Raw genomic sequence first — 22,559 nt, 5'->3', positions numbered from 1 at the left:
TAAGTAGGTTAAGCTACCACTCTCTGCTTCCACTCTTAACTCCTGTCTTCACATAGTAGCTGACATACTGTTTTAAAAGGTATCAAATCCTCCACCCCTTCAGTGGCTTCCTGTTACATACAATTTTAAAATCCTTATCATGGCCTACTAAGTGCTGCATGATCTGGCCCCTACCTACCTTTCTGATCTCACTTCTCCCCGTTAAAAAGCTTCAGAGAAGCTAGACGTTTTCCATTTCCACAAAGAGCAATCTTTTCTCCTTCAGCCCAATCCACTTGGCCCAAGAGCTTTCACAGGGCTTACCCTGTCCCGCTTCCATTTGGCTCTTTATCTTACTCTGAGAGGTCTTCCTTGACTACCCTTCCTTGGTCCCTAATTTATTTAGTTTTATTTTTGAAACAAGAGGCTCACCCTGTCACCCAGGCTGGAGTGCAGTGGCATGATCATGGCTCACTGTTAACCTTGAACTCCTGGGCTCAAGCGATCTTTCCTCCAGCCTCGGCCTCCAGAAGCGCTGGGATTACAGGCATGAACCACCACACCTGGCCCCTATTTATAAATTACAGTTCCTTCCGTACATTTTCTACAATTTTAAAGACATATTGGTTTAAATGACGCTTGATTACTGTCTGCTTTCTCCACTACAGAATTAAGGAGAATAGGAACCATACCTGCTTTGTTCAGTTTTGTGCTCGTAATAGTAACGGCACCAGCAGCAACAAACATACAGCATTTACTTTGTGGCAGGCATTATGCTAAGCGCCATACATACAACTAATTTAATATGTACTCCTAGTATATTGTCTGGACGTAGCCAATGGTCAGGTTGTTCAATGAATGAACCCAGCCCCTACATGCTCACCTACAGGGAGCCTACCACCCCTGGAAACTGCTCCTTATACTGTTAGATAACTGGTGCTCGCAGGAATCTTATTTACACCGTATTGGCCTTAGCATGTCTCCCTGCAGTTTCCACCCACTGGTTCTATTTCTGCCCCTTCTGGGGCCACGCAACACGAGCCTGAATCGTCCTTCCGCAAGCTCGCCTTTGCAGTACCCGAAGACCCACGCGCCCCCTCCTGGTCTCCATTCCTCCCACCTCCCGGTGCCCCTCCTGCAGATACAGCTTTTCTGCGCGGTGGTCGGGAAGCCCAGCCCCGGCTAGCCAGCTGCTCCCGGCATCCTTCGCCGCCTTGCGCGTCACATGACGGCGGCGGCCCCGCACGATCCCCAGGCAGCTGTCCGCCCCCGGGCGGGGCTGGCCGCACGCCGCAATCCTACCGGCTGCTGCGGCTCCGGGGCGGGTGACGGGTGGCTTCCAGGGCACGGGCGGCCGCGGCCCGGACTCCGCGGTGGGCGAGCGCCCTGCGAGGTAAGCGGCCGGTGCGCAGAGGCTGCGGGCGAACTTGGGCGGTCGGGGGAGGGGACCTGGGGCGCTTCCCCAGGCGACCGACCCAGGAAACGCCGCTCGGTCCTGGCCGAGACTGAGCGTCTGGTCGCGCTTCGGGCATCAGGAGTCTGGCAGAAACGTGAGGGGTGCCCTCAGGCCGCCCGCGGCTCCGCGCTCTCCCGGCACCCGGAGGCTCAGGCACCCCGACGGAGAGCTGTGCCTTGGTTTCCCCTCCCGTAAAACTACCGGACGCCGAGGATGTATCTCAGCGGTGCCTCCAGCCCTGAGATTTTTCGAGTGTGTAAGTGAAGTCGAAGAAGAAACTGACTCTTGGGATGGGGAAGAACCTTCACCTAGGAACGCAGGGGCAAATATGGGGCTGGGCATCCACTGTGTGTTTTATGCAAATCGCAAGCCTCTCAGAGACGGTTTCTTCATCTTTAAACAAAAAGTGATAACGCCTGTCCTGCCTCGCTCTTAGGACTGCAGTGAAGAACAGAGGGGAAAGTCATTTGAGGAGCCAGAACTCGAGTCAGCTGTGGGTTCAGATCCCAGTTCTGCCACTTATTGGCTTTGTGACCTTGAGCCAGATTGATTCCTCATCTGTTAAAAGGAGGTAATAAGCTCATAGGTTGCTGGGAGGATTAATTGTAAAGGGTTTAGCACACAGTGTCTGGCACAAAAGCCTCAGTAGATAATGCTGTTAATATAAGCATTATTAGTAAGCTAGAAATTGCCCCACGTAAGGGTTTTTGTTTGTTTGTTTGTTTTTTAGCAGAATAATCACTTTTGTTTCTATATTTTTAGTCCTGAAAACTGCCGTTTTGGTTTTAAGACCTCTTCCCTTTTTCTCATTCTGGGCCCCCTTTGCCTTCTCTTTTACAATTGGCATATGAACCTGTTGTTCCTGCTATATGAGTCAGGCTGGATGGGAACGTCAATTTACTTAAGCAGATGGGTATCAGATTCCCTCTGAGGGGAGAGAAAAGTGCCAGGCATGTGTTGCCACCAAAAAAAACCACAGTACAGTGATTGACTGTCAGAGCTGGAGGATGCCTGGGAAACCATCTAATCCAGCTGTCTCCTTTGCAAATGGAGAGACTGGACCCAGAAGGACGACAGGACTTTGATTTTGCTCAGGACCCAACAGAGTGTTGGCAGTGGGTAGTGGAGAGGACGGACCTTTTACCAGGCGCTGTGCTTTCCCTCAGTTCTAATCTCATTCTGCGTTTATTCAGCAGCTACATGGAACCCCTACTGTGTCTTGTACACCTACTAGGATCTGGACATAGAGCAGTGAACAAGACACACATGGTCCCTGTCCTCAAGGGGCTTTTTCTAGAGCTAGCTGTGTTAGTTTGAGGTTATATAATGTTATATATATATATATCCATCTCCCTGCCCGTTCTCATTACATTTTAAAATAACAATAAGCTGCAGCTCGCAGTGAGCTTACCTCATAGCAGCTGGCCTCCAGGGATAGGAGCACACAGAGAGACTGAATTATTTCAGGATCCCTCACACCAGTTCCAGAGCCCTTGTTGGAGCCTGGTGAGATTTGAGAGACTGGAGAAAAAGCTGCTTTGTCAGGGCTTTTAAGAAATGATTTCCTTCTGCCCTGGAGCACTTGGATTTCTTTGTATTTCTGGTTTCAGACCTCTTACTGTTTTTAGATTTCTGAAAAGAGCCGACTTCACCGTAGTGCCTTCATTTTGGTTGCCGTGGTTATCAGGGGAATTGTATTTTTGTGATCGCACAAGTAGCTGTTAAGCAATAAATGGTCAAGCAGTCACCAGTTCACCATGAGTTTCCGTTCTCTGGTTTGTTTCAGTTGCAGTGCAGTTACACTATTCCTTCCTTCCCTCCCTCCTTTTTTCCTTCAATAAACTTGCATTGGTGGCAGTGCCAAGAGGAGTGGGAGTGAGTAGAAATAGATAAAAACATACGTAGACTTTGGCCTTAGGGACCTCAGATTCTTTGGCAGGGATAAAACTGAGGGCAGATTAGTGGGGGCTCTGATGATGTAGATAGGGAGTCAGCAAGAGCTCTCAGAGATGGGAGGGATGGCGTCCTGGGCAACCACGAAGACATCACTTGCTTTTCACAGGATGATGTGAAATAAATTCCTTTTACCTGCTTCAGTCAGGAAATAGATGGAACAAGCTTTGTTCTTTCAGTTTGCCTTAATGAATGAACCTATTCTTGAGTTACCTGTCCTGGCTTTTGTTTGAAATGTCTGCTAGTTTCTCTCATTACCCTCTTTCTGTTAGTTTAGTGATTATTAGTTTCCCAGTCTAAAATGCTTGATATTGTATACATAAAGGAATGTATACAAAGAGACATTTGATTAAGATTTTTGTCTATTTCAGTTTAGATGTTTAACATATATGTCTCATTTCACAAGTTTAAATTCACTCATATATTTCCTTATTTTTTCTAAGTAGACTCCCAAGTCCTCTGTAATGCCCTTATTAGTGAGAATTCCAGGGTCTCCTTCTCCAAGCTCTCTGGGGCTTATACATTCCAAAGGGGTCAGTCTTACTGTCACTCTCCAGAGGAGAGAGAACTGCATTGTCTGAGGAGTCCACACACATTGTCATTCCTGACACCGCTATATGGCATCACTGTTGAGCTGTCCTACACAGTCCACGAATGTGTGATCACTGCTGTCCAACGCCCTTATTGGACTAAATCTCTGCTAGCATGATTCCATGCTTGGTTTCCAATGTTAGAGCTTGTTTTATTTATGCTTGCGTGCTCAGCCATTCTCCCCAAAGCACCTCACTCTGGGCTTTTTGTTGAGCTTTTCACCAGGCTGGGTTCCCCTGTTCTCCTGGAGAGTTCTCTTTTAGGGCATTTGGGGCCCTTCCTGCTAGCAGCCTTGGTCATGGTCATCTAGACCACCCAAGAGATGTCTCTGTTTTCAAACTTCTTATCAGAGTTTGCGGGCTCAATCCCTTCTCTTCCTAACCTTAACCCAAATCCCTTTGGCAAATTGGTTCCTCATACTCTCCCGGGTTCTGCCTACCAAGGATTCTCAGGAATGACAGCCTTCAACAAGGTATCTATCTACCCCAGGACTTTGGGTGCCTACTCACCCTACTTTTCCATATGTAAAGTGGGGTCCTCAGGTCACCCTGAGCAACATAGATTTAGGCATTCTGGAAAATTTACTTGGCGTGTACCCCGTTAGGGATTTTGCAGGCAAGTTTTTAATTTAAAAATAAAGGATTTTAGTTTTATCAATTTTTCTAAGAAACAATAATCAGTATATTTATTTCATTTATTTGTCTTAAACTTTTTGAATATGAAATACAGCAAATATGCATTAAAAAACCACAAATATATAGTTTAGCAAATAAGTATAAAGGAAATACGCATGTAATCACCAACATGTCAAGAACCAGAACATTGCCAATACTCAGTACCTGCTTCCAAATCATAATTTCCTCCCCCAAGATTTCTCCCCAAGAAGAAATCATCTTGACTTTTGTGATAATCATTTTTTTTTTTGCTTTTCTTTGTAATTATATCACCTATGTATATATCCCTAAACAATATAGTTTAAGTTTTTTAACATCACACATATAGAATCATACTGTTTGCATTTTGTGTTTTGCTTCTTTTGCTCAACTTGTTTGTGAGATGCATCCATGTGGCGACCTCACTTATTTTCATTGCTAACAGTGTTTCATGGTATGACTGTGTCACAATAGATGTATTCATCCTGTGGTTAATGGATACTTGAGTTGCTTATAGTTTCTGACTGCCAAGTACATCCTTAGATATTTTCTGTTGTATTTGAACAAGTTTCTTTAGGTTATATATGTTAGAGTAGAATTGCTTTACTAGATAGTGTCAGACAGTTTACTTTCCCACCAGGAGTATATGAGAGTTCCGGTTGCTTCATATCCTGGCAAATAGTTGGTTTTATTGGTTTTAATGTTTTAACTATTTTCATGTGTGTATCATGATTTTCTTGTGGTTTTAACTTGCTCTCATTGCTTACTCTTGAGGTTGAGCACTTTTTTCTTTTCTTTTCTTTTTTTTTTTTTGGAAACAGGGTCTTGCTTTGTCACCCAGGCTGGAGTGCAGTGGCATAATCATGGCTTACTGTAACCTCAACCTCCTAGGCTCAAGCGATCTCTCCCACATCAGCCCCCTGAGCAGCTGGGACAACTGGATAATTATTTTAATTTTTTTTTTTTTGTAGAGACCGGGTCTTGCCATGTTTCCCAGGCTGGTCTCAAACTCCTGGACTCAAACTGGTCTTCCACATCAGCCTCCCCAAGTGCTGAGATTATAGGTGTGAGTATGCCCAGCCCTTGAGCAGTTTTTTGTTGGTTAATTGGATTGCCTCTTTTGTGAACTGTCTATTGTCTCTTGCTATTTTTAAATTTTTTAAATTGATTTTTCAATAAGGAAAGATATAAAGGATATCTATTTCCTTTATTTTTTTTTTCAATAAAGGAAATATATATCCTTTATATATTTTAGTTAGTGGCCCCCCTGTCCGTTGTACATTTTAAAAGTATCTTCTTATACTGTATGGCTCTCTTTTCACCCTCTGAAATGGTGATATCTTAGATCCCATTCTGTAGAAGCAGGGCATTATTAAAATAGGGATTCTTGTTCAAGTGGGACTGTGGGAGAAGCGCTCAGGAAGAGGAGTATGAGGAAAGCTGGATTGGGGGAGGAGAGGCACAGCCTGGTGAGGGGGCAGTTGCAGTTCTCTGGAGAAAGGGACATCTGTGAGTTGTTCTCAGCTGATACCACATCTGAGTGACAGGTGTGCTAGCCAGTAAAGAGGATCTGGGTGGAACCAGTAGTATTCTCCACAGTCCACTTCTTGCACCATACAGATAGGCTTGCTTCTTATATTAAGTTCACTCTATCCAGGTACAGCTTCTCCAGGATTTAGGTTAATCACAAATCCTGGGAAAACTTAGGAAGGTAAGTGAGACAAATTACAACCGTTGCTGCGGCAGTTGGTCCAGAAATCTAACAAATGCCCTTATCATCCTCTTCCACCATCCATTTTAGTTTCCCCTCCTTTGAGCCTTGAATGTATGATAGAACTTGGTGATGAAGCCACCTGGGCTTGGAGGTGTGAAGTGTATTTTCTTTGCAATCTTATTTTTGACCACAGATTCAATGTCTTTAATGGTTCCAGGGTGATTTTGTTTTTATATTTCTTAACTAAGTAATATTTTCCTGGGAGTTTATCCCTTCATATTTATTTACATAAAGTTGTTTATAATATTTTCTTTTTTCGAGACGGAGTCTCGCCCTGTCGCCAAGCTGGAGTACAGTGGCGCGATCTCAGCGCACTGCAGCCTCCGCCTCCCGGGTTCAAGCAATTCTGCCTCAGCCTCCTGAGTAGCTGGGATTACAGGCACGCACCACCACACCCAGCTAATTTTTTGTATTTTTAGTAGAGACGGGGTTTCACCACATTGGCCTGGATGGTCTCGATCTCTTGACCTCGTGATTTGCCCACCTCGGCCTCCCAAAGTGCTGGGATTACAGGTGTGAGCCACTGCACCCGGCCGTTTATAATATTTTCTTATCCTTTGGTGTACAACATCTGTAGGGATATCCCCTCTTCCATTCTGATTTCATTTTAATGCTTTTTTTTTTTTTTTCCTTCGTTGGTTTTAGTAGAGGTTCTTTTCAGAGAACCTGCTTTGATCATCAGTGATAGTCTTCATAATAAATTTGTTTTCTGTTTCCTAAGTTCTGCTCTGTTCTTTATTTTTCTCTTCTATTTTCCTTGGATATATTTTGTTCTTTTTCTGACTTCTTGAAATTGATGTTTAGTTTCATTAATTTTTATCTTTTTGATTCTATTTAAGGTTATACATTTTTTTCCAAATTCTGTTTCAGCAGGAGTTCACAAGTTTTGATATGTGGTATCTTTGTTGTTTATTTCTTTTCTTCTTTTTTTCTGAGACAGACTTTCACTCTTGTTGCCCAGGCTGGAGGGCAGTAGCACAATCTCGGCTCACTGCAACCTCTGCCTCCTGGGTTCAAGTGATTCTCCTGCCTCCTCAGCCTCCCAAGTAGCTGGGATTACAGGCATGCGCCACCATGCCCAGCTAAGGTATTTTTGTATTTTAGTAGAGACAGGGTTTTACCATGTTGCTCAGGCTGGTCTCGAACTCCTGACCTCAGGTGATCCGCCCGCCTTGGCCTCCCAAAGTGCTGGGATTACAGGCATGAGCCTTCTTAGTTGTTTATTTCTAAAAATATTCTAATTTCCATTGTAATTCTTTCTTTAACTAATAGGTATTATATTCGAGAAATGTGTTTTGTAATTTCCAAACATACTAGCATTTTCTAATTATCCTTTATTAATCAACTGTGGTCAGTGAGCTTGTTCTGTTTTTTGTTTGTTTTTGAGACAGCCTCACTGTCTCCCACATTGGAGTACAGTGGTGTGATCATAGCTAACTGCAGCCTTGAACTCCTGGCTCAAGCAATCTTCCTGCCTCAGCCTCCCCAAGTAGCTGGGAGGACTACAGGTGTGAGCCACTGTGCTCGATGCTGTATAATTTTAATCCTTTGAAATTTCTTTATACTTCTGTTAGGGCTGTGTTTATGGTCAGTTTTTATAAGTGTTCCATGTGTATTTGAAAGTAATGTGTATTCTACAGGTACTGGATTCAATGTCCAATGAACTGCCATTAGATCAAGTTTATTAATGGTGTTCAAATCTTTATCCTTACTGAGTGATTTTTTTTTTCCTATGTATTATAGAGAGATGTGTTTAAATATCTAACTTAATTATGAATTTGTCTACTTCATCTTTTAATTTTTTATTTTTATTTATTTATTTATTTATTTTTGCTTTATATCTGTAAGGCCATATTATCAGGTACATACAAACATAAAGTTGTTTTATCTTCTTGGTGAATTAATTTACTTTTTATCATTATGAAGCTGCCTTTTTTGTTTCTAATACTTTTTTTTTGCCTTATACTTTATCTGACAGTATAGCTATGCCATCTTTTTAAAAATCTACACAAGGTATATTTTTTCCATTACTTTTATCTTTTCTGTAACTGTGTTTTAGGTAAGTCTCTTATAATTGGGTTTTGGTTTTTTAAACCCTGGGAAAACTTAAAAGGAAGTTTTTGGGTTTTGGTTTTTTAAACCTTGGGAAAACTTATAAGGAAAATTTATAAGGGAAAACCCTGACTTTCTTTGTCTTTTAGTTAGAACATTTAGTCCATTTTCGTTAATAGCACCACTGATGTATTTTTGTTTAGGTCTGCCTTATTTTATGCTTTCAATCTGTTTGTCCTGACAGTTCTCCATTTCATTATAGCTGTCTTCCCTTCTTTGGGGCTATTTTTCATCATTCACCTTTTTTTTTTCTACTAATGTGGATGTGATACACGTTTTCTTAATGGTTATGCTTGAAATTTCAATTTGACCAAAGTTGATAGATTTCGGTTATAAGTGGTGAATAGCCTTACTTTTTTGGACAGATAGGACAGCAACCTTAGACCACATGAACTGCATTTATCCTTTTTCCACCTTAGGGTAGATGAGATGTAAATACAATGTATCAACCTTGATTAGAGTCTTACTAGCCTACAGAGAGAAAAAGGAAGTGAGTAAAGAATTCACCTGAGAATCAACAAAGTAAATTGGGCGGCGGGGGCGGGGGGCGGGCAGGGGTGTGCCAGTGGCTCACACCTGTAATCCCAGCACTTTAGGAGGCTCAGGTGGGCGGATCGCCTGAGGTTGGGAGTTGGAGACCAGCCTGGCCAGCATGGTGAAACCCCCATCTCTACTAAAAATACAAAAATTAGCGGGGCGTGGTAGCAGGCGGCTGTAATTCCAGCTACCCGAGAAGCTGAGGCAGGAGAATCACGTGAATCCAGGAGGCGAAGGTTGCAGTGAGCCGAGATCGCGCCATTATACTCCAGCCTGGGCAACAGAGCAAGACTCCATCTCAATAATAATAATTTACTTGAGAAAACTGTATATTTGTCAGGATTTATTTGCTTGTAGGTGATCAGCTTAAACTATCTGAATTTGAAAAAGAATATCAGCTGGCTTTAAAAAGAAAATGTTTCTGTGTCCCTGGCCCTTTCATCTCTCGCAGTCTCTCACCTTGATTGTCTGAGTCTGGCTTCATTCCTCACATGGACTCTTTCGAGTTGCCCCATTCCTTGCAAGGGGATGGGGGATTCTTACTGTCTTCTTTGGGTCAAGTATCCATCCTGTGAGGCAGAGGACTGCACCACTCTCAGTGGCAGCCCCAGCAGGACTAAATAGAGTGGAAGCAGGGTTCCCCTGATGATGCAGAAGAGGGAAGATGCTGGGCAGACATAGCTAAGGCCAGGTACAGTGGCTTGTGCCTGGAATTGCAGCACTTTGGGAGGCCGAGGCAGGTGGATCACCTGAGGTCAGGAGTTCAAGACCAGCCTGGCCAACATGGTGAAACCCTGTCTCTACTAAAAAATACAAAAATTAGCTAGGTGTGGTGCCTCCTAGTTCCTTTCTTGGAGTACTGGGGTTCCTAACTTGTGAAGTGATGATATACGAACTTCTAGCCTCACCATCACATATATATAAACTCATAGATCATGAAATAAGAATGAATTTGATCCTGCAGTTGTTATGCACTAAAATATCACTACACAGTAAATGTTTACTCATAGGAATTGAGGATAAACATACTACATTTTGGTTGTTATAACTGCTCATTAAGATGACGTGTAAGGCTGGGCATCGTGGTTCACACCTATAATCCCAGCACTTTGGGAGGCTGAGGCAGGAGGATCACTTGAGCCCAGGAGTTTGAGACCAGCCTAGGCAACGTAGTGAGTGACACCTCATCTCTACAAAAAAAAAAAAAAAAAAAAAAAATTAGCTGGGTGTGGTAGCGGCTGCCCATAGTCCCAGCTACTCAGGAGTCTGAGGCTGGAGAATCACTTGAGCCTGGGAGATTGAGGCTGTAGTAAGCCAAGATCACATCACTGCACTCCAATCTGGATGACAGAGCAAGACCTTGTCTCAAAAACAAAACAAAACAAAAAAGACATATAAAAAACACCTGGCATTTAGTAAGCCCTCAAAACACCCTTGCCTGCCCCTTCAAGGACATGCAATAAATTTATGTGAGAATCAGTACTAAAACCCAGATCTGGGGACCCCCCCCACAACTCCCCTTCTGTCTCCTAGGTAAACCAAAATGAACAGGCAGTGCATTGAAAGGAGAGAGTGTCCTTATGACTCCAAGCCCACTCAGAAAGCACTATCAGAACACAGCTTTCTGGTTTATGTCATCAAATTTCAAAGCTGAAAATAAGAAACAGATGGTTATTTCTCAAGCTAAAGAGAGCTATGGTTTGAAGAAATGATGACAAGCCCAGCTGAAGTTTTTCTCATCTTCAAACTTAGGTTTTGTCTCATTTTCAATGGTGTGTGTAGGTGTGTGTACAGGGCTCTTTGGGGTTATAATATTTTACTATTACTTTAAAACAGTTTACTTCACAAACTAAGGACATTTACTTTGATTTGAAGAAAGATTTTAAATCATTATTAATCCATTACAGTTACTCAGTTAATGCAGTCTGTAGTTATTTACACTGGTGCTTGTGTGCTTCATAATGTTGGAAGAGAAATTTTTTCGTTTCCTGTCAATACTAAATAGAGTTCTGAGCAGCCCTTGATTTTTTTTTTTCCACTTTTTTTTTTGAGACAGAGTCTCGCTTTGTCGTCCAAGCTGGAGTGCAGTGGTGTGATCTCAGCTCACCGCAACCTCCACTTCCCAGGTTCAAGCGATTCTCCTGCCTCAGCCTCACAAGTAGCTGGGATTGCAGGTGCCCACCACTATGCCCGGCTAATCTTACCTTTTTATTAGAAACTAAATTCCAACACTTTGATACTAATATGGCCCTCCGTGGGTAGAAAGTGTGTTTCCCTTGTTAAACAAACGTGGGACATGAAACAAGAGTTAAGTCACCTGCCCTCAAGATTAGTCTGCAAGGGAGAGGCAGAGCCCAAACTAAGAGTGTGAATGAAGCCTGTTGGGTCCCTTTCGTCTGGGTCATTTCCGCACACACAAGGCCTTTTGTGCTGGGACTCAAGGCAGCTCCCCATGGTCCCCCAAATTAACTAGAAACTGTTTACCTTTGGCTAAGGGTGTTCCATGTGAACTGATACAACTGGCCTTTCTCACTGATCCCTTCAGACTCCTGGAGCTGCAGCCAGACTGAACCTCCCAACATGTCCTAAGCCCAGCTGAAGGTTTTCTACCTTGGGGGCTTTTGCTGATGCTGTTTCCTCTGCTACAGACCCCCTTCTTCCTCTTCTGAATGTCCCAGGCCTATGCAAATTTCAGAGTCCAGTTCAGATACCAGCTCCTCCATGAAGCTTGGCTTAGTGGTTAAAAACAGAGTCTTTAGGGTCAGGCTGGGCTTCAGCGGCTCTGTACCTCTCTAACGAGTGATTGGGGCAAGTCATTTGTCATGTAAGTTCTCTTGGGCTTAGTTTCTTGAACTGAAAAATGAAGACAATATTAATTTCAGTCATTGCTTCTCAAATTTAGGGTGCACATAGGTTCCCTGGTGATGTTGTTAAAATGCCAAATCTGATCCAGGAAGTACAGGGTGGTGCCCAATGCCTGTCACTTCTAACAAGCTCCTAGGTCCTGGGAGCACATTTTGAGTTGTAAGGCTTGAAGAGTTCTTCAGGGAATAAGATGAAATAATGCATGAAAAGCATTCAACATTGTGCCCCTCAAATAGCAGTACTTAGTAAAAGGTACCTGCTGCTATTTTTGTTGTCTTCCATTATTATTGGTTGATTTCCCTAGCTGGAGGTCACATTTTTATTCTTTAAACAAGGAATTTCCCTTTTTTATGGCACTGTATTAGTCTGTGCTCACGCTGCTGTGAAGAAATATCTGAGACTAATTTATAAAGAAAAGACGTTTAATTGACTCACAGTTCAACGTGGCTGGGGAGGCCTTAGGAAACTTAAATCATGGTGGAAGGCACCTCTTCACAGGGTGGCAGGAGAGAATGAGTGCAAGCAGGGGAAATTCCAGAGACCTGTAAAAGCATCAGATCTCATGGGACTCACTATCACGGGAACAGCATGGGGGAAACCACCCCCCAGGATCCAGTTACTTCTACCTGGTCCCTCCCCTGACACATGGGGGTTGTGGGAATTATAATTCAAGATGATGTTCTGGGCAGGGACACAACCATATCATTCTGCCCCTGGCCTCTCCCAAATTTCATGTCTTCATATTTCAAAACACAATCATACCTTTCCAACAGTCCCCACAAAGTCTTAACTCATTCCAGCATTAACCCAAAAGTCCAGGTCCAAAGTCTCATCCAAGACAAGGCCTATCCCTTCTGCCTATGAGCCTGTAAAATCAAAAGCAAGCTAGTTACTTCCTAAATACAGTGGAGGTACAGGCATTGGGTAAATACACCCATTCCAAATGGGAGAAATTGGCCAAAGGGGCTACAGGCCCTATGCAAGTCCAAAATCCAATAGGTTAGTTATTAAACCTCAGCGCTCCAAAATGATCTCCTTTGACTGCATGTCTCCCATCCAGTTTATGCTGATGCAAGAGATGGGCTCCCAGCCTTGGGCAGCTCCACCCCTGTGGCTTTGCAGGGTACAGCCCACCTCCTGGCTGCTTTCACAGGCTGGTGTTGAGTGTCTGCAGCTTTTGCAGGCACATGATTCAAGCTCTCAGTGGATCTGCCATTGTGGGGTCTGGAGGATGGTGGCCTTCTTACAGCTCCACTGGGCAGTGCTCCAGTGGAGACTGTGTGGGGGCCCCGACCCCACATTTCCCTTCTATATTGCCCAAGCAGAGGTTCTCCATGAGGGCTCTGCCCCTGGAGCAAACTTCTTCCTGGACATCCAGGTGTTTCTAGACATGCTCTAAAATCTAAGTGGAAGTTTCTATACCTCAATTCTTGACTTCTGTGCACCCACAGGCTCAACACCACGTGGAAGCCACCAAGGAGTAGGGCTTGCACTCTCTGAAGCAATAGCCTGAGCTATACCTTGGCCCCTTTTAGCCACGGCTGCAACTGAAGCAGCTGGGATGCAAGGCACCATGTCCCAAGGCTGCACAGAGCAGGGGGTCTCTATGCCTGGCCCAGGCCCATGAAACCATTTTTCCCTCCTAGGCCTCAGGCCTGTGATGGGAGGGGCTGCCTTGAAGGTCTCTGACATACCCTGCAGACATTTTTTATCTTGGTGATTAACATTCCTCGTTACCTGTGCAAATTTCTGTATTGGGCTTGAATTTCTGCCCAGAAAATGGGGTTTTCTTTTCTGTCACATCCAATAGGCCAGTCATTAAACCTTAAAGTTCCAAAATGATCTCCTGCAAATTTTCCAAACTTTTATGCTCTGCATTGTCTTGAATGCTTTGCCATTTAGAAGTTTCTTCTGCCAGATACACTAAATCATCTCTCTCAAGTTCAAAGTTCCACAGCTCTCTAGGGGAGGGACAAAATGCTGCAAGTCTCTTTGCATAGCAAGAGTTACCTTTACTCCAGTTCCCAAAAAGTTCCTTATCTCCATCTGAGACCGCCTCAGCCTGGACTTCATTGTCCATATCACTATCAGCATTTTGATCAAAGCCATTCAACAAGTCCCTAAGCAGTTCCAAACTTTCCACATCTTCTTGTCTTCTGAGCCCTCTAAATCTCTAGAAGTTCCAGAATTTCCCACATTTTCCTATCTTCTGAGCCCTCCAAACCATTCCAGCCTCTGCCTGTTACCCAGCTCCAAAGTCGCTTCCACATTTTCAGGTATCTTTACAGGAGCTCCCCACTCTCTGTGGTACCAATTTACTGTATTAGTCTGTTTTCATGCTGCTATGAAGAAATACCCACAACTAGGTAATTTATAAAGAAAAGAGGTTTAATTGACTCACAGTTCCACATGGCTGGGGAGGCCTCAGAAAACTTACAATCATGGCAGAAGACATGGCAGGATTGTGAATGAGTGCAAGCAGGGGAAATGCCAGATGCTTATAAAACCATCAGATCTCGTGAGTCTCACTCACTATCACGAGAACAGCCTGGGGGAACCGCCTTCATGATCCGATTACCTCTACTTGGTCACACCCCTGACACATGGGGATTTTGGGGAGTATCATTCTGGATGAGATTTTGGGTGGGGACACAGCCAAACCATATCAGGTACTAAGCATTTTTCCTCTTGAATTGTGGGGTTTCTTTGGTTTTCTTTTTGTCTTTTGGGTGTTTTTTGGTTGCCATATCTTTGTTCTGCCAGACTTGAGAGCAGGGTCTTTATCTGATTCCCACTGACTCACAAGGTGCTAGTCACTTGGTCTTATACACAGCAAGTGTTGAATACATACATGGGTTCTTATTTACTTCTTTTTTTATTCCACGGGGATCTGTGTGGCAGCAGGGAATCTATAGCTAATGATTTGAGTAGTCTCAGCTCTGCTGATATACCAGATAATGATGAGGGTGATTATTTATTCAGTAAATGATTGTAGAGCACCTGCTATGGGCCAGGTGTAGTTCTGGGCATAGTACAAAGCAGTGATACAAAGTTTCTGCCCTTCAGGAGCTTACATTTTACTCAGGCGAGACAGACAATAAATGAAGAAAAGCATTTAATTCCGCAGTGAATTTCCTCCTAGAGGTGCCCAGGCTCTGTCACCCAGCGCCCTGGGTCCACAGGTGTGTTTCCTTTTTCCCATGGTTCATCCCTGTGGAATAACTCAGCACTTCCTATGTCCCCTCTGCCCCCTCACAGATCCGCTCACATAAAAGCATTCGTGAGCAACGGAGACATTATTAGAGAGCTTGTGGGGAGCCAAAACAAGGGCTTCACTTTATACTCAACTGTTAGTACCAAAGAGTTCCCCTGTTGCCACTTCCTCCCACCACACAGTTCCCAAGTGCAGCTCCCTGAGGGATGTTTTTATTCCTGACCCCAGCCTGTCTGCCCATCTTGGTGCCTGGTGAATGGCACATGGAGCCCACCCTTCCCGGAAGCAGTGGGAGTCCAGATAGCAAATGAACAAAGCAGCAGCCTTCCTTCCAGTGCCCCACAGGTGCAGAGCTCTGGACAGTGCTATGAGGGAGGTTGTTCCCACTTTCCCCTTGACAGATGTGTTTCCATTTCATCCCTTTAGATGTTAGACTGGCTGAGGGCTTGTTCATCAGACCCCTTCTCTCTCTCAACTCCTTCACTAGTGATCTTAGCCCATGCCATGGCTTTAAATGTCATTCAGGTCTCTATTCAAACGTCACTTCCTCAGAGACCTTCCTTGACAACCCTGTCTGAAATAGCACATGCGTGCATATATACCCCTTAACCTGCTTTATTTCTCTTCATAGCATTTATGTTAATATCTTTTTCGTTTATTGTCTATCTCTGAAGGTAGGGACTTTCTCTCATTTACTGTTTTTTAGTTCTTGGAACAATGCCTGGCACATAGTAGGCAATCAACGAATGTTTGTTGAATAAATGATTTTTTTTTCTCTGGAAATTCTCAAAATCTTCATGAGGTATATCAGGCCAGCCATTGTCAACCTCAGTTTAAAGGCAAGGAAATAGGTTCAGAAAGGTTCAAGGACATGCTGAAGTCACAGGGCGAGGCAGCAGCAAGAGCCTGCTTGTTGACAGCCAAATCTTATGGGACTTGCCTTCTGAGAGGGTGGCCTCTGCCTCTCCCGCTGAGGCTGGGACACCAGGTGGCCCAGAGGCATGTGGATACCTCCAGTGGGAGGTTAGGAGAGTGCTACATAGAAACTCTGAGTTCTAACACTCTTGGGACCATAAAAAATGGAACCAGGCTGGGCATGGTAACTCACGCCTGTAATCACAGTATTTTGAGAGGCTAAGGTGGGAGGATCACTTGTGGCCAGGAGTTCGAGGCTGCAGTGAGCTATGCTCATGCCACTGTACTCTAGCCTGGGCAACACAGAGAGACCTCATTTCTTTAAAAAAAAAAAAAAAAAAAAAAAAAAGGTTTTTTAAATCAAAAAACGGAACCACTTGGGGCCTACTTCAGACCGTGCTCCCTCCATCCCAGACAGGCTCCCATCATTGTTTTTCCAGTTCTTCACAGGCATCATGCTCCAGGTGCACAGGCTCTGGAGACATTTGTTACTTTTAATTCCACCTGCAGAGGCCCCAGTGGTAAAAAGGAAGGGCAAAACTTGAATGCATTAAAAAAAAAAAAAAAAAAAAAAAAAGTGTCACCTTGTTCTAAGAAATCCCTGTTGCTTCATGGATATCCATGGATTAGTGTAAAGATAGAGTAAATAAAGCCGAATGGAATGACAGGGAATGTGCTTGTGTGCTCGGAGTCCAGAGGGAGCAATTGTTGGCTTCATTGTAGATTCAGAGCCCTGGAGTTGGGTACACAGGCAAGTTTGGGGGAAAGCAAGTGCTGAAGGGTAGACAGTAACCTGCTAGGAAATCCCCCTTCCCCTGAGAGGCCAGTGACTAAACCATGTACTTCCTACTATAGGTGGGCTTCTTGGAACCCCAAGAAAATGGAAGCTCCAGTAGTTTCTACTTCAGGTGGCTTGGCCCAAAATCCCCCAGACACCCTCACGTCATCCTAAGGGAAAGAAATTATAATTAATATTTGCAAAATTGTGAGTTCCTGCCCTCACTGTTCCACCTAAATACCTCCCCTGGATGGATCTCCTTAAAGTATAGCTCTGGTCAGGCCACTTCCCTTCTGAGGAATCTATAATAGACAAGTACAAGCTTCTTAGTCTGGCATTCAAGGCCTTTCCCATCGTGCAACTTGTGTAAGAGGGTAGAGCACCAGTGGCTCCAAGGGGTCAGAACTGACACCACCCGGGGAAGAGTAGTGCAGTTAATCTCAAGGTGTCCAAAGGCTTTATAATAATGCCCTTTAGAGTTTCACATGCTCTTTCAGCCAGAAATGGCTGGGCTCTGCTATGGTAACAAACAATCTGCAAGTTCTTAGTACCTTAACCCAAACAAAGGTGTATTTTTCATGTATGGTGTATGTCCATCTTGGCTTGGTCGGGGTCTCTGCCTACTCTAATCATGTAAGGATCCAGGTTCCTAGAGTAACTGTCATCTCAAATGTTGCCAGTTGCTATGCCACAGAGAAAAGTAAGCTCTGGATGATCTTGCATAGGCAATGAAGTGCTCTAGTTGAGAAGTAATGCACATCTCTTCTACTCAAAACCCATTGGCTAGTACTAGCCTTGTGGCCCCATCTGACCTCAGGAGGGATCAGTTGTACAATCTTGTCATGTGCCCAGAAGGAAGGAAAACTGGAAGTAGTTGATGAAGAACATTGATTCCCAATACAATGTGCGTTGGATTTTTAAATCATCACAGCAAGCCTTTGGGGTGCTATCAAGGTCCCCAATTTACATATGAGGAACCTGAGGCCAGAGAGGTTAAGTGACTCATTCAAGGTCACCTGCAACTCGACCCCAAGTCTTCTGGCTTTGAAATGATTGGTCTTTGCATGATACAGAGAGAGCCGGTCACTGAAAGGGTTGAAGCTGAGGAAGAAGGATGCTGCATCAAAGTGTGAGTGGGGCCCTTTATCACAATCACCAGGGAGCTTGTTAAAATGCACATAATTGGTTCCACTCCAGAGATTCTGATTCTGGAGGTCTGAAATGGAGCTAGGAATAGGCCCCAGGTGATTCTTAGGTGATGGTTGAAAAGCCACAATTAAAGAATCTCTGCTATGGGAGGTTCTATTAAGTCTGGCTTAAAGAGTTTCTTTTTTCGGCCAGGTGTGGTGGCTCACGCCTGTAATCGCAGCACTCTGGGAGGCCGAGGCAGGCGGATCACCTGAGGTCAGGAGTTGAAGAGCAGCCTGGCCATGGTGAAACACCGTCTATACTAAAAATACAAAAAATTAGCCGGGTGTGGTGATGTGCACCTGTAATCCCAGCTACTCAGGAGGCTGAGGCAGGAGAATAGCTTGAACCCAGGAGGTGGAGGTTGCAGTGAGCCGAGATCATGCCATTGCACTCAAGCCTGGGCAACAAGAGCGAAACTCCATCTCAAAAGAAAAGAATTCTTTTTTCTTGATCTCTATAAGCTGCAATAGTGCTTAATTCTTTCTCACATTGTTATCAGCTGTGACAGCAAATGGTTGCTATCACCTAATGAGCAATACGTTAATTATTCACCTAAAATTTGAGGTGGGGGCACAATGGGGGCTCATTTCTGCTTATTCATTTACTTAAAAACACTGTTATTAAGCATGTACTTTGTGCTGCATATTGGATGGTATGTGGGGTTCTTGCTATATTCTCTATAACTGAATTATGGTAGCCTAGGGTATTCCTTATTGATGAGCTACTATGGGAAACGTGGCAAACCCATCTGGAACAGAAATTGTCAGTGCTGGGTACTATGGGATGTCACATGGGGCACACGACACATTGACTGGGTTGAACACTTATAGAGTAAAGTAAACCAGGCTCAAGTTGACAGGGAAGCAGAGATGCATTTATGAGGGTTGGTGGTTACGATTTGGGTCTCTCTTATAATCCCTCCTGAGACTTAGAATACTGACCATTAGCAATAAATTCCAGGAGAACCCTAATGGAAAGTCCTGCAAAAAGACCATATGGAAGCCTCTCACCTGGAAGGCTGTATAGGTTAGGTTCCTTTAGTGTTAGCTGATTTCACTCTTGAACACCTGTCAGAGTTGCCGCTTGTAGAAGGAAAGAACATCATGGATAAAGCATCTCAGAAAGCGCACAGTATGGTGCTCCCTGAAAGAAGAGTATATGGTTATACTCAGAGGAGCGGAGAAATCAAACGCAGACTGTGGGGATGATGAGAACACAGAGCCTAACAAGTAGGTCAAAGCTCTTAGCAGTGATTAAAGATACTCCTTTCAGATGCAGCAGTTGGTCCTGGTTATGATGAGATCGCCCACTGGGAGGAAATGTTTGGGTAGTTGATGGTTAGCATACTTTCATATGGAAGGTTATGAAAATGGAGATAATGATGTCCTTTTGGTGGTTTTAAATTGAAGTGGCTAAATAATAAGGAAAGAAGAAATGAAACCGGGACAGCTAGAAAAGTATTATAGATGAGTCCGTCTTTATAGGGAGATAGATAAGAAACGTAGAAAGATAAATGTAAATGGTGTGGGGACATAGTATGTAAGCTGTTATGTGGGAGGGAGATTATCTGAGCTAGCTAGAAATGGATTTTGTGAACAGTCAAGGCCAGCTAGATGAAATGTAATATGTGAAGTAATTGAATTCAGAGAACCATGCATAAGTCACCAAAACTTTATGGAAAGACAGCAAAATAACATTTTAAAATTACTTCTCAAGTGAGGCAAGCCAAGAACATGGTTGGAGGAGAGGGCCTAACTGAGACTGAGCTGCATCTACCCCACTCAGGGGTCCTGGCAGAGCTCCTTCCTTATGAGAATGACTTTGTGAGGAGAAAAGCAACATTCAAATTAAGAAAAGAATAATTAGAGGCAGAGCCATCCAAGGCCTCCAAAGGGGTAAAGAGGTCTGGGGTAAGGTTCAGAAGGGATGTAGAGTGCAAGGATATGAAGTTGTGAGGGAAAGAGTGAGTTATGTGAGAGTTCAATATAAAAGGGTTCATTTGAGCTGCCAGAGGTACTGCTCTCTTGTGATGATGGTCAGATCAGTTGTAGGTAATCATAAATCATCACTTATTGGCATCATTGCCTGAAAGAACCCATAGCCTGGGAAAAAAATCAGAATCCTACTCTCATAGTGCATGGACACGTAGACCCAGTATTGGAATAATCTAGGCACCCCGTAGCTAAGAATGCTCTCCTTATCTTTTCTGTTGCCCTGAGTAGTTGTAATAGAGAAAGGAGTCAACACCAGGTATTGAGTCTTCAGAAAGAAAAGTACCTAGTCCCTATCGTAAACAATCCAGTGGAGGACGCAGAAAGCTTAGAAACAATGACCAAGCCAGTAGAAAAAGCATCTCTAATATCTCCGTTGTGGTTTTGACATATTCCATTAAAGAATACAGAACAGGCCGGGTGCGGTGGCTCACACCCGTAATCCCAGCACTTTGGGAGGCTGAGACAGATGGATCACCTGAGGTCAGGAGCTCAAGACCAGCCTGGCCAACATGGTGAAACCCCCATCTCTACTAAAAATACAAAAATTAGCCAGGCGTGGTGGCACATGCCTGTAAAAAAAAAAAAAAAAAAAAAAAACAAGAACAAAAATATCTTCAACCGACTTATTTTTTGACAAAAGTACAAAAGCAATTCAATGGAGAAAGGATAACCTTTTTAACAAATGGTCCTGGGACAGTTGGATAGCCATAGGCTAAAAAGAAAAACTTCAACATAAACTTTACACTTCAATAAGAAATTAACTCAAGATGGACACAGGCTTAAGTATAAAGTGTAAACTATAAAACTTTTAGAAAAAAAGACAGGAAAAAAATCTTTTTTTTTTTTTTTTTTTCTTTAGATGGAGTCTTGCTCTGTCGCCCAGGCTGGAGTGCAATGGCGCGATCTCGGCTCACTGAAAGCTCCGCCTCCTGGGTTCACGCCATTCTCCTGCCTCAGCCTCCTGAGTAGCTGGGACTACAGGTGCCTACCACCATGCCTGGCTAATTTTTTGTATTTTTAATAGAGACGGGGTTTCATCGTGTTAGCCAGGAGGGTCTCAATCTCCTGACCTCGTGATCCGCCCACCTCGGCCTCCCAAAGTGCTGGGATTACAGGTGTGAGCCACTGCGCCTGGCCAGGAAAAAAATCTTTAAGATCCAGAGCTAGGTAACAAGTTCTTAGACTTGACACCAAAAGCATAATTCATAAAAGGAAAAAAAGGTAAAAAACGTGGTGATACTGTGGTGCTGGCGTAAGGATTGACAAATAGATCAATGAAACAATAAATAGTCCAGAAATAATCCCACACCACCATTGTTTGATTTTTTTTTTTGAAAAAGGCACCAAAGCAACCCAATAAGGAAAGGAGAGTGTTTTCAACAAATGGTGCTAGAATAACTTGATATCCACATAGAAAAAGAAGGAACCTCAACCACTACCTCATACCATGACAAAAATTAATTCATGATGGATCATGGAACAGTATGTAAAAGTCAAAACCACAAAGCTTTTAGACAAGAGAGTATATCCATGACTTAGGAATTAACAAAGCTTTCTCAGAGAGAAGAAAATAATCATAAAAGAAATGGTAAGTTAGACTTCATTAAAATTAAAAACTTCTCACCAAAAGATTCCATTAAGACAATGAAAAGGCAAACCACAGATTGGAAGAAAATATTCAAAGAACATGTATCTGGCAAAGGACATATAAAGAAGTCCTATAATTAAATATAAAACAAAAAAAATTAAAAATAGACAAAAGGACCGGGCGCAGTGGCTCACATCTGTAATCCCAGCACTTTCAGAGGCCAAGGTGGGAGGATCACCTGAGGTCAGGAGTTTGAGACCAGCCTGGCCAACATGATGAAACCCCATCTCTACTAAAAATACAAAAATTAGCCAGGCATGGTGGTGGGCGCCTGTAATCCCAATTACTCGGGAGGCTGAGGCAGGAGAATCACTTGAACCTGGGAGGCAGAGGTTGGAGGTTGCGGTGAGCCCAGATCGCACCAGTGTACTGTAGCTGGGGTGACAAGAGCGAAACTCCATCTGAAAAAAAAAATAGACAAAACATTTGAACAAGTACTTCAAAAAGGAGATATATATGAGTGGCCAATAATCACATGCAAAATATCTCAACATCGTGTGTTATGAAGAAAACACAAATTAAAATCAAAATGATATACCATTACATACCCACCAGAATGATAAAATTTTAAAAACCAGCAACAGCTGGGCATGTTGGTTTGCTCCCATAATCCCAGCACTTTGGGATGCCGAGGCAGCAGAATCACTTGAGCCTGGGAATTCGAGGTTGCAGTGAACTATGATCACACCACAGCACTCCAGCCTGGGTGACAAAGTGAGATCCTGCAAAAAACAAACAAACAAAAAACACCACAACAAATGTGGAGCAACTGTGCTTCTTATTCTTTCCTGGTAGGAGTGTAAAATAGTACAGCCTCTCTGGGAAAAGAACCTAGGAATTCCACTCCTAAGTACTGACTCAAGAAAAATTAAAACATGTCCACAAAAACACTTGCATAA

General features: G+C 43.6%; 1 protein-coding gene across 1 annotated transcript in view; it reads left to right on the top strand.

The window, feature by feature from the left end:
• Positions 1 to 1,145: 1,145 nt before the first annotated feature.
• The window catches only part of FBXO10 (F-box protein 10), a 66,035-nt gene continuing 44,621 nt past the window's right edge, over positions 1,146 to 22,559 (top strand). Inside the window, exon 1 of the mRNA XM_007968697.3 lies at positions 1,146 to 1,372. Within this exon, the coding sequence (XP_007966888.3) occupies positions 1,205 to 1,372 (168 nt within the window). The 5' untranslated portion in view covers positions 1,146 to 1,204. The remainder of the gene's footprint in view (positions 1,373 to 22,559) is intronic.

Source organism: Chlorocebus sabaeus, chromosome 12 (genome assembly GCF_047675955.1).
Source record: "Chlorocebus sabaeus isolate Y175 chromosome 12, mChlSab1.0.hap1, whole genome shotgun sequence".
Taxonomy (NCBI): Eukaryota; Metazoa; Chordata; class Mammalia; order Primates; family Cercopithecidae; genus Chlorocebus; species Chlorocebus sabaeus.
This window is presented reverse-complemented; position numbering and strand designations above follow the sequence as displayed.